We start from the raw sequence: 12412 nt of genomic DNA on the forward strand, positions 1-12412 counted from the left end.
AGAAACCATTTAATAAAGATATGTTTGGGACAATCTGTATCTTGACATCTCAAACTTATTTTGAACCATATAGATTTAACCCCAATGTCTTAAAAGGAGAATAAATGCCAGCATAATTACCAGAACATTAGTTTACAAAAGGAACAAAATCAAAGATAATGTTCTAACAGAAAAACAAATGGGGTCTGGTCAGTTAGTTTTTATCGCACTGAAATATAATCTGTTGCAAAATTACAGACCTGAAACTGCGAACTACATGGTCCTTTTGAATAATTTTCCAGTCTTTCACCCTCTCTTGCCACTTGAGCCTTTGAGACAGCTCCCTTTTCAGGTCTGCCTCCATCAGATTAGCAGACAGCTTGGCTATTGCTCTCTGATTGGCTAGTAGTGCTTGGTTTATCATCTGTGCATGGGAAGATACAAACAGGAAGAAAGGGCATCACTAACTATACAATGTTTTCCAGCTCTACGTTTTAATCCAGCACAATGTGCTGAACTAAAAGAGATGTTAGAGAGAAGTGGGAAAATGGGGAGTATTTTATACAATAAAGAACAATACTCCTAAAGTGGGATGACTGATATGTTTGAAAAACAGCACTGAATAAATACAGAAGTCAGACGCAGACATAGCATAATAGCCATATTATGAAACTTGGGAGGACATTAGACTTCTTCTGAAACACAAGGTATTACACAGTGATGACCCTGTCTACAGTCAGGAATTCTCCCATAATTGTGGCGCTGCAACTGTGGGAGATTTCTTGAAAATCTAGTTTAGGCACAGCATTATAGGCAAGATACTAGACATAATGGCCCAGCTGTATGATCTCTTAAGGTAAATGCTATAAATATAAACATATGTTGAAAGAAAAGCCTTCTCACAATATGTCCAGTGAATACTTGAGTGAGCAAATGCTCTGATTTTGATCATGTTGCTATCAGCACTTACTTTGAGGTAACTGTACATATTAAAAGTGAAGGATGTATGTAACGAGGTGCAGGAAATGGACCTATATGTTGGAATAATATGTTGAGTACTGGAAAAAGCTAAGGCTAAGGTGCGAGAAGTCCTCATCAGAGACATGCTGTTTGCAGATGATGCTGCTGTAGTGTCTCACACAGAAGACCAGCTTCAAAAACTGCTGCATCAGTTCTCCAAAGCGTGCAAGGACTTTGGGCTTACCATCAGCCTAAAGAAGACAAACGTACTCGGTCAGGATGTTGCTGAATCCCCATCAATCAGCACTGACAACTATACGTTAGAGGTCATCCACGAGTTCCTTTACCTTGGGTCCACCATCACTGACACCCTGTCATTGGACACTGAGCTAAATAGGAGGATCGCAAAAGCAGCTACAACTCTGTCCAGACTCAGCAAGAGAGTGTGGAATAACAACAAGCTGTACACTCACATCAAAATGCAAGTCTACAGAGCCTGCATCCTCAGCACCCTCCTTTATGGCAGCGAGACTTGGACCCTGTATGCCCGCCAGGAAAAGAGGCTGAACGTCTTCCACTTGCGCTGCCTCAGGCGCATCCTTGGACTATCATGGAAGGACAGAGTGACCAACACCGCTGTCCTCGAGCAAGCTGGAATCCCAACCATGCACACCCTCCTCAGGCAGCGTCGACTCCGCTGGCTTGGCCATGTCCACAGGATGAATGATGGAAGGACTCCAAAGACATCCTGAATGGTGAGCTAGCCTCGGGCAAAAGACCTCCCAGATGCCCCCAGTTGCGCTACAAAGATGTCTGCAAGAGAGACCTCAGAGAGGTAGACATCGAGCTGGACAACTGGGAAGAACTAGCAGATGACCGCAGCAGATGGAGGCAGGGGTTACACAAGGGTCTTCAGAAGGGCGAGATGAAGATCAGACAGCTGGCAGAGGAGAAGTGAGCGCACAGAAAGCACAATAAGGACTTGCCAGACACCCACTACATCTGCAAGGGATGCAGCAAGGACTGTCACTCTTGTGTGGGTCTTCATAGTCACAACAGACACTGTAAATGAAGTCCTCAATTGAAACTTTAAAGGGCGTGATCCATAGTCTATGCAGACTGAAGGATGCCTACCATGCCAAAGATATTACAGCACCTGCATGGAGGGAACTACAGGTGGAGAAAGTTATGAGAAATGATGATCTAGCTCTTGTATCTTCTTATTGTTAATGAGGTGTGATAAGCTTGAAAGAGATAAAAGAGTGAATAACACTTCCAGACAGAAAGAGGAAGAAAATTTATCACTCATTACAGTACACAGGGAATAGTCTACGTTGCTACTTTCTCTATATCTTCTCAGACAAATGAATGATGACATAACAGGATGCAAGACTTACCATGGCTTCAGTATGTATTAATCTATGAACATCAGAGTGTGACAGATAAGCAATATCCTCCAGAATCTTGGTATATTTCTTCAATAAATCTTTTATCTGGAAAACCAAAGGAAAGAGAAGAAAGGAAAAGCCATAAAAGTCAATATTTTTTTAAATAAGTGATCTGAAATACAACATAGATGTTCTGTTTCCTTAAAAAAAAGTCAGTTTACCAAAATAACCTTTCTTAGTATAGATTCAAGAGTGGATGTATGATTTAAAAAAATTATGGTATTTGTATTTTTCTTCTAAAATGTTATGTCTTTAACAAAAACATAGCAACTAAAATGTTTGATACAACCATTATGCAAAATCAACTGCTTCTTAACATACTTCACACTTGGATCAGTTGTTCTCTACCAGAACTGTGTGTAAATCTATGGGTACACAGGGATCTTTCAGGAGGTATACCACTTCATCTAGATATTTGCCTAGTTTTACAACAGACTACATAAGAAGCATAATCAAAGTCAGTATTAACTAAAATTTTATACAATAATTTGTTTATACCATTCTATATGCTATACACTGAAAGCAAGAACAATATTTATATCCAAATTGATTTATTTTATAATCATATGGTAAAAATGAGAAAGTGAGCAATCTTTTTGCAATAGTGTGCTGTGACACTTTTGTATTTTATGCCTGATTTTGTAAGCAAGTAATTTTTAAGTGATGTGAAACATGGAGAGTATATAGGACTATTCTTATTCCTGAAAGGGATATGGTAGTCTGTAAAGGTTGAGAGCCACGGGCTAAGATAACCACAGACATATTGCAAGCCTAGCCAAACATCTGAATCAACTTCCTATTCAAAATTTATTGTCAAATCCTAACTAATTTGAAAATAAGAGCACTGGACAACAAGCCTCTTTCTGCCCTATGTGTGTCATTAAGGCACAGGACTGACAGTCAAACAATCTGAGCTCTATTTCTAGCACTATCATGATTTCCTGAATGGATTTGGACAATTCATCTAACTCACTGAGCCTCAGTTTACCCATTTGTAAAATGGGATATTATTCTCCCTACATCACAGAGGTATTTGCAAGAAGATCCTTAAATAAGGGGTACAAAAATAAGGCACTTGTTTATCCATTTGTATAGCACTTGAGCACCTATAAGGTGTATTTATCCTCACAACCCCTCTACAACGTAGGAAAATACTAGTATCTCCATTTTACAGATAGGAACCTAGGGCCCAGAGAAATCAAGCGACTCACTCAAGAGCAGACAGAAAGTCTTTTGCAAAGCGGAAACTGAAACTGTCTCCCAAATGCCTGGTTATCACCTGAAGCACAGAACCACCTTTTCTCTCTACACTCTGTATCATATTCTTTATCTGGAAAAGCTACTATTGTATCTTTTAAAAAAGCTTTGAAAAGAGGGGCAATATCATTATCTCCTTTTCCAGATGAAAAAATTGAGGCACAGAGCAATTTCATGGCTCATCTGTAAGGAGCTATTGGGTTAATCCTGATACACATAATGACTTTTTCTTATGCCAGGTATTGTATTTCATACTTTGATGTAGTTTGTATGAACGACTGGCAAAACAAAGTTGCATACTATCATACGAAAACAAATAGCAGATTAAGAAACTTGTTCACTAGCAATGCTTCAGAAGATCTAACAGATTTCAGAAGGTGGGTAGTTAAGTACCAGCGATGATTTTGTTTACTTGTTTCCTTCACGTATACAATTATTTAGTGAATGGCTCATTACAGACAGGCTTATATTCTTCTCAAATTTCTCACGAATAAGGGAATTAAGAACCATGTAGCATGGGTGAAAGAAATATAGAAGCCCTGATGAGTTGAGAAGATTCTGTTCTGGACATTGGTTCAGACTGTAAACAGGCATGCGTTTTTGTATGCAATGGTTGGCAGAGGTGCCCAGAGTGATGCATTTTATTAATCCAAATAACTAAATGATGAGCAATATTTTCTTCTACAGTGGTTTTTATTGCTTAAAGTGCTAGAAATGTTACCCTGATCCTCACAATGGCGAATCAGATAGCACACAGAAGTTACAAGTGGTGATGTTTGATTTGTATACTAACACTTTAGGATGTGCTCTTGGTTTTACCTTAACCAACCAACCAGAGGTGTAAGGAAGAATCAGACACCTCATATACAACTGTATGGTCTCTTATGTCTCTGCTACAGGTGCCAAGAGAGGGAGGAAGGAGAGACTATGAATGTGGTGCACATCTCTCCCCTGTGCAGGTGAATAGAAAATGACAAAATAATCTAGTAAAGGAAGGCAGTAATCTGCTTTGGTTGGGGCCTGTAGCAGAATAATACCCTGTGGGAGCAAGTTGGTTCCTGCTCCTCACCCACAGTTGGGAACAAATTCTTAATCTAGCAAGTAATTAATAACCATTCAAACTTTAGCTCACTTTCTCAGCTCGAGCCACTTCAACCTTGATTAAGGTTTCATCCATCTCTTTAACCCACTGTCTTCTGTACAAGGACTCCTGGGAGATGGCAGTCCATAACTCCCCAAAGCTCTGTAAGAAGAAATTTTATTTCAGTCCCATTGCAAAACTAAAAATTAAAGACATGACTGCAGCAGGAGGTAAAAATAGATATTATATATGCAGACAACAGGCACAGAAAAATGAGAGACAAGGGCTTGAGCTACAGAACTAGATGAAATCAAATATGCCCCCTTACTTCAACTGAAAAGGCTTCCAGATCAGTGTCACTTTCAATCTTTTTGAACAAAAGTTCAATTGTTCTATCAGAGTCTGCCAGTTTTGTCAAAAGCAACTTTCCAGGCTCCAGAATGAATGGTTCCATTTCCTAAATCAGAGATGTTTATCAGTCAGATATTGAATATTAGGCCTTGATGCTTACATAGCACTCCAGACTTCCTATAGTCTCACCCTCCCAATAGAGGCTAACTCCTGATGTAAAGCAGCCATGGCTTTATTATGACGGCATCGTCTGCGCTCTGAGATGCGTTCAATGATATTGCTCTTTGTCTTCTCCGAAGCTGTCAAGGAAGAAAACAGAGATGATGGAGACTGGATGTGTTGCTGCAAAAAGTCTAAGGTAGCCATCAACACATTACCAAATCAACACTAAGATCTCTGGGCTTTGGGCAGCAGGAAAGATCCATAGTCTGAGACAACACAAAATGGCACACATAATAACAGCACTCTACAATTATACTGCATTTTTAGCCTCTCATGCCAAAACACTTAGCACACACTTAGTATGTCTCATATTCCCTTTGTAAGGTGGGCAAATATTATCTCTGATTTCACAGGTGGGGAAAATTAGGCCAAAGAGATGTTAAGTGACTTGCCAAATTGTAAAAGACACAGAATAGAAACCAGGAAACACTGATTCCCATTCCCCTGCTCCAGACACAAGAAAACATTGTGTTTAATTTTCACGCAAGAACAAGTTATAAGCTACATCTACACGGCTATGCTACATGGAACTAGCTTATTTCGATGTAGCGAAATCGAAATAAGCTATTTCGATGAATATCGTCTACACATCCTCCAGGGCTGGCGCCGTCGACGTTGAACATCGACATTGGGCAGCACTACATCGAAGTAGGCGCTGCAGGGGAGCGTCTACACACCAAAGCAGCCCAAATGGAAATAAGGGTGTCAGGAACAGCTGCAGAAAGGGTCACAGGGCAGACTAGCACTTCCCGGGCAACAGCAAGCCACTCCCTTAAAGGGCCCCTCCCAAACACACACAGCCTGCACAGCACGCGGTCTGCAGAGCCACAAGCCCACACACCCGTGGAAGCACCATGGACCCCCAGCAGCAGCAGCAGCAGCCAGAAGCCCTGGGCTAAGGGCTGCTGCACACGGCAACCACAGAGCCCTGCAGGGGCTGGGCAGAGCGTCTCTCAACCCCTCAGCTGATGGCCGCCATGGAGGACCCCGCTATTTCGATGTTGCGGGACGTGGATCGTCTACACGTGCCCTACTTCAACGTTCAACATCGAAGTAGGGCGCTATTCCCATCTCCTGTTGGGGATAGCGACTTCGACATCTCGCCACCTTATGTCGATGTCAACTCTGAAATAGCGCTTGCCACGTGTAGATGTGGCGGGTGCTATTTCGAAGTTGGCACGGCTACTTCGAAGTAGCTGGCTCGTATAGACGCGGCTATGGAGTGAAAAACCCAGAGGGAACCTTGAACCAATATCAATGCACAATCACATAATTCTTTGGAGAATATCTGCAGTGGGGAAAGGGCAGAGATCCACAGTATAGACTGGGAGGACAAAAAAGAATTTAATAGGTGGCACATAAAATGGGCACGTCTACACTAGGAACTAACTTCAAAGTTAACTCTGAAGTTAGGCACTACACCAAAGTAGCCAGCAGAGAGTCTACACGCATTTTCCCTCACTTCGAAATTAACTTCAAAGCAGGGAGCCCCACTTTGAAGTCCTTATTCCATCCCTGGGAATGGATTAGTGCCCTACTTCAAAGCTTAACTTCGAAGTAGGGTGCGTGTAGATGCTCTACTTCGAAGCTGCTTACTTCGAGGTTCTACTTCAAAGTAAGCAACTTCAAAGTTATTTTTGTAGTGTAGACACAGCCAATATGCGTCCACAGTAAATAGGGAGCTCTATGATAAATATTTGCCCTTTATATTGTTATAGAGCAGTGGTATAATGCTTTTCAAATCACAGAAAGTCTGTAAGAGTAAAGGTTAATATATACTGTATTGTCAAGAAAGGTTCTCTAAAAGCCAAATACTGATTTTTAAGTTATTTGCATTTTATTAATCTTTGTGCCAGTAATGGACAAAAGCACATGAACTATTAAATTCAGACCTGGTACAAACAGGAGAAAAAACACTGATATCAAAGGACTTGTGCTCATTTATACCAGGGCTGAAATTGACTCCATATCTTTACATTCTCAGAAATCAAACAAGTACAGTAAAACCCTATTCACACGATTTCAACTTGTGCGTTATTTGGATTAATGCGAGTCAAAATTGTGACTGGTGGGGAGCTGGGAGCCAGGCAGTAGCCTGACTCCCAACTCCCCTCTGCTCCCGGCTCCCACAACAAGGGGAGCCGAGAGCCAGGAGCCAGGCTGCTGCCTGGTTTGCAGCTCCCCATCAGTCCCAGGAGCTGGGAAACTGACCAGGGCAGCAGCACTGGTCAGTTTCCCAGCTCCCTGACTTTCATGAAATTCAACTTACAAGTGGTTGCCTAGAATGCGATCTATGTGTAAGTCAGGGGTTTACTGTATAATAATACAGGTTGAACCTCTGTAATCTGGTACTCTCTCATCCAGTAGCATCAGTAATCCAGCATGATTTTAGTTTGCTGGACGATTATTTATCATAGGTACAGTCAAGTTTCCCACAGTCCCATAATCTTTGTTTACAGCCACCATTCCAGGCTCCCAGTATTCTCTGATGTTATTTAGCTGTAATTTACCCTTAAATGTCTTCTAAGAGCCTATAAACAGTGGAAGTGTTTATAATATGCTCGACAATATTGACCACCCATTGCCTGGCAAATTCTCTTGTTTGGTACTGGTTAGGTCCCAAGGGTGCTGGACTAGAGAGGTTTGACTTGTACAATAAATGCTTCTGTGATTGCTCCTTTCATTCCATATGGGAAATTCCTAAAGAATCATAAAAAATAACTTAAGATTAAATAGTAAAATTTACTAATCAAATCACTGAGGCCTCTGACTTCCCGGGCAGCAATCCCATCTTCACTTTCTTGAGCTTTTCGAAATGTTGTAATTTCCCTGAAATAGAAACAGCAATGAAAGCCTTGACCTGTAGTACAGAAGAAAAAGTAGGGACCACCAAAAGGCATTGTCCCCCATTTTGTAAATTAAATTAATTTGTAAAAAACCTAAATGACTGTAAGTGCTGTTATAATATGTGGTGAATGTGAGATGCTGACCCCTGTAGCCCGCCACAACAACCCTGCCTCAGGTCACTTCCCTTGGGGGAGGAAAGGGGAGGAGGCTTGGGGAAGGAATGGAATGGCAGGAGAGGGCAGAAGAGGCAGGGCCTGAGAGACAGGGACAGATACATACACACCAGACCACAGGAACTCCCAGGACAGATTGTGTAACTGCTCAGATGGTAGCTGGCCCATAGGCTATGCATCTTAAGACTCTTACACGTTGACTGTTAATAGATAACTTAACAGACACTTCGTTCAGGATGCATGAAGCAGAATAGACTCCTGGGGGCAGTGATTTTGTAGAAAGTTTGGTGGTAGCCAGAACACATCCAAGCCCCTCCCACCAACCCACCTGCCTAAGGCTCAGAGAGGGAATTTAGGAGGGGGAACAGGTCTTGGTGCAGACTGTGGGATGGAGTCTGGTTGCTGCATTCAGGCTCAGGGCTGGGGCAGGGTGTGAGGGTACAGGAGGGGGTACGGAGTGAATGCTATGGGAGGGATTTTGGGGGTGGGAGGAGGGTGCTGGCGGGAGTGTTGGGGAAGAGGATGAGGGGTAGGACCCTTACCTTTGACAGCAGTTCCTAGGCAGGGAGACTGGGCAAGGTCTCTGTGCACTGCTATCTGCAGGCACTACCCCTGCAGCTCCCATTGGCCACAGGGCACTTGCGGTGGGAGTAGTGCATGGAGAGACATACCCCTCACCCAGGGGCAGCATGGATGTACCAGCAGCCCTCTGCAGAGTGAGCAGGCATAACCCACACACCTGCTGCCCCATCTGCATAGTTAACTGCCTCACGTAGGGATACCTAGACCACTTCACAGAGAGTGAATAAGTGTCCTCTACAGCCTAAGCTGAGAGCTGGCTGGCCTTTAGCTCAAGCTGTAGGGGTGTCTCCACTAAGCTCCAAAGGTCCCATGTTTGAGTCTACCTGGGGGCAGTTACACAGGCCGGAAATAACCTCTGCACTGGCAGGGGCTCCCAGGCCCCTTTAAATAGCCCAGGGATAGCAGACAGGGCTGGGGGATTCACTGGAGAAGGTGTGTAGGGACAGTAGATGGGATCAAGGGAGAGAGCTGGTCCCAAACTTTGCTGGAGTTGTTTCCTCCAGGCCAGTAATATTCCTGGAGCCCAGCCCCCATGGGCCAATATAACTCATTGCCCTTGCAGACACCACTTGCAGTAGGCGGCCAGACCAATACTGCTTTACTTTACAGCTAAGAAAATTGAGTCACATGGAGGTTGAGTAACTGGCCCAATAAAGTGAATTATCGCCAGAACCACAATTAAAATTCAAAGCGTTCCTAGCTTCCAGTCCCATGCCCAAACCTTTCTTCCTGTAGTCATAATGCATGTGGTTACCCCTTTTTGATACAAGTAGATGGGCCAAAATTTGGCATATAGTGGGTTGTTTTGGTTAGGAGATAAAACTGATGTTGAAGTCAGGTCTTTCTTTGATGCAATTCTGTTGAATTACAAATGTACAACATCCTTTTCCCTTCAACACATAATTCCAAACCCCTTTCCAGGTAGCACTTAAACCAAAAGTTTTCTCTCAAGGCCTTTCTCAGATCCACTTTCCCTGTGCTTGCTTTGGCTGCATCCTTGACTTTCTGCTCTTTCTCTCCCAGCTTCTCTGTTGTTACTTTTTCTTCTCCTCTAACAAAGACTGACACATGCTTCCACCAACCTAGTGACTGCCCTCCACCCACAGGTGCCTCATATGTGCCTTTGCTTTGGGTTGGGACACATGCTTTAGTTCTCTGTGGAAGCTGCTACTATTTCAGCTGGTTCCATAGAGGACCTTAGCTCTTTCTTACATTTATCAGTAACGAAGGTTGGCTGTTATGGCCTGTAGTTTAAGAGGTTTAACCCAATACATACCAATATCTAATTACACATGTGTACTTCCAATCTATACCTGTACAACACTGGGTTTTCAGTGAAGTCATCATTGGGCATTCCCTCAATCCATTTCTGCTGGCGATGAGATAACAGTCCTTTACCAGCACACATTTCCAAGTCCCTAACCACAGGAATCCTTCCACTGTTCGTAGGAAACTTAGGTTTCACGGCCTTGTTTCTCGTTTCCCCCAGAGACCGTACTAAGTGAACCTTCACAGAAATATAACCAAGGTGTTAGAATTCTCACTAATCTATGGATGGCAAAGAAGATCAAAAAAGGTACACTGAAAAAAGTGCTGTAAAATAGCTGAACAGGAGATAAAGTAATAAACAATTCCTTGTCCCTAAATAATGTTTTTCCATCCATGGTTTTTAACAATATTAGCTAGAATTTACAGATGGGGAAACTGAGGAACAGAAAGGCTATATGACTTGCTTAAGGTCGCACAACAAGTCATTGGCAGACTTAAGAACAGAAATTAGGTCATCTTGTTTTCAAGTCCCATGATCCACCCACTAAACCGCGGAGATTTTCCTTTTAAAAATTAAACCAGATGTGTACACCTTCTGAGTCTGGCAAACTAAACTTCTGAACAAAAAAGCAGTCCTGTAGCACTTTAAAGACTAACAATATAATTTATTAGGTGATCAGCTTTTGTGATCACTTCTTCAAATCTGGAAAATCCCGATGAATGATGAGACTATTCCTCTGAACTTACCCATTATAGCCATATCATTAACATAGCAAATTTTGGCTTTGGTAACATATTCTGAGCTTCAAGGTACATGTAGTAGGACATTAAAAGGTTTGTTGAAGAAGGCACCATGGAGATATTAACATTATTGTCTGCTAACACAAACCAAACATACACAGGTCGAAATTAATCTCTGCTCTAACTGCTGAATTCACAACTGCAGGAACAAAGAGTAAATCAGTCTCTGATATTTCTGATATGTTGCATCTGACAAAGCGGGTCTTTGCCCACAAAAGTTTATGTGCCAAAATATCTGTTAAATCTCTAAGGTGCCACAGGACGTGTTCTTTTTGAAGATACAGACTAATTCGGCTACCTCTCTGATACTCTGATATTTCTGTACCTCATCATCGAAGACTGGCCTGTAGACTTTCCCACTGGGGACAACCCGCGCTGCTCCCACCAGCACCATATTGCAAAGTGCTCAGTTCTTGTTTGCAGAACAATTTCCATTTAGCAACTTGGCAGGGGGTTGGGAGGCTGAACGAGGGAAAGAAGAGAATTAAACATTTACAAGGACAACATCAGCTTTAAACTTAGACATCAGTTTGAACATTTTGCACCTTTACATACACATATAGGACAGGACATGCTGGTCACCCAGCTATTCTGCCAGTACCTCACAGGGGCTATTCCTGCAGGCAAGCAAATAGGGGCTACTTCCATGGCTCTCTAATCTGCGCCAGGCACCAGAGCAATCCCAGGCAGCACACCAGGACGGGAAAAGCACCTGCCCCTCAGTGCTCCCCTTAACTTAAGCCCGGCATTTGCACAGGGCTGGACTGGGGTTTTCTAGCTTTGCCCCGGAAAGGCTGTTAATAAGCCAGGGAACAGAGCAGCTGGCACGTTTTCATTGTGTTTTTAAAAAAAACGAGGCAAACTTTTAAAAACGCACCAAAAACTGACCCTCTGCCCAGCACCCTCCCATAGCACAAGGCGGATCACTCTCCCCACAGCAGGACGTGCGGTTCACTAGCCCGAGCGCTCCTCCTGCAGGACGGGGCGGGCGAAATCTCTCACCCCCACTACCTGAACAGCCCCCAACTCTCCGCGCAGCTTCCCAGCTCGGCCAAGAGTCCCCGGGTCTCCATGGTAACCCCGCACGCACGCGAAAGCCCGACAACGAGCGCCAGAGCTCACGTTCGCGCGAGAACATGTAAACGCCGCGGCGAGTTCTCAAGCGTCTTCCCGTTGCCATGGCAACGGAGAGGAGGCGGGAGGGGCTTAGACTTGCGCAGCTTCCTGGGGCCGGCCCCTCCCCCAACGCCATTGCCTGATGAGGTGCTATGAGTTCTGCCAGTTCTCAGAGGGGGCCGCCACTGGCCTTGGGCCAGGGGCAGTCCTTGCTACGGGGAGGGGGCAAGGCTGGGGCAGATCTCCCAGTGGTGGCTGGGGCACTGGCGAGCACCCTGTTCTCAATGTGTGCATGGGGAGGAGTTGAGATGGGCTGGGGCAATTAA

General features: G+C 43.7%; 1 protein-coding gene across 1 annotated transcript in view; it reads right to left on the reverse strand.

Moving 5' to 3' along the window:
* Positions 1-12016, reverse strand: part of CCDC180 (coiled-coil domain containing 180) — a 62165-nt gene extending 50149 nt beyond the window's left edge. The window contains exons 1-9 of the mRNA XM_075015330.1: positions 11973-12016; positions 11296-11432; positions 10214-10407; positions 8045-8127; positions 5266-5375; positions 5054-5182; positions 4777-4887; positions 2337-2432; positions 240-403 (exon numbers count right to left, since the gene is read on the reverse strand). Coding sequence (XP_074871431.1) covers positions 240-403; positions 2337-2432; positions 4777-4887; positions 5054-5182; positions 5266-5375; positions 8045-8127; positions 10214-10407; positions 11296-11364 — 956 coding nt within the window. The 5' untranslated portion in view covers positions 11365-11432; positions 11973-12016. The remainder of the gene's footprint in view (positions 1-239; positions 404-2336; positions 2433-4776; positions 4888-5053; positions 5183-5265; positions 5376-8044; positions 8128-10213; positions 10408-11295; positions 11433-11972) is intronic.
* Positions 12017-12412: the final 396 nt, after the last annotated feature.

This window comes from Carettochelys insculpta, chromosome 21 (genome assembly GCF_033958435.1).
Source record: "Carettochelys insculpta isolate YL-2023 chromosome 21, ASM3395843v1, whole genome shotgun sequence".
Lineage (NCBI taxonomy): Eukaryota > Metazoa > Chordata > Testudines > Carettochelyidae > Carettochelys > Carettochelys insculpta.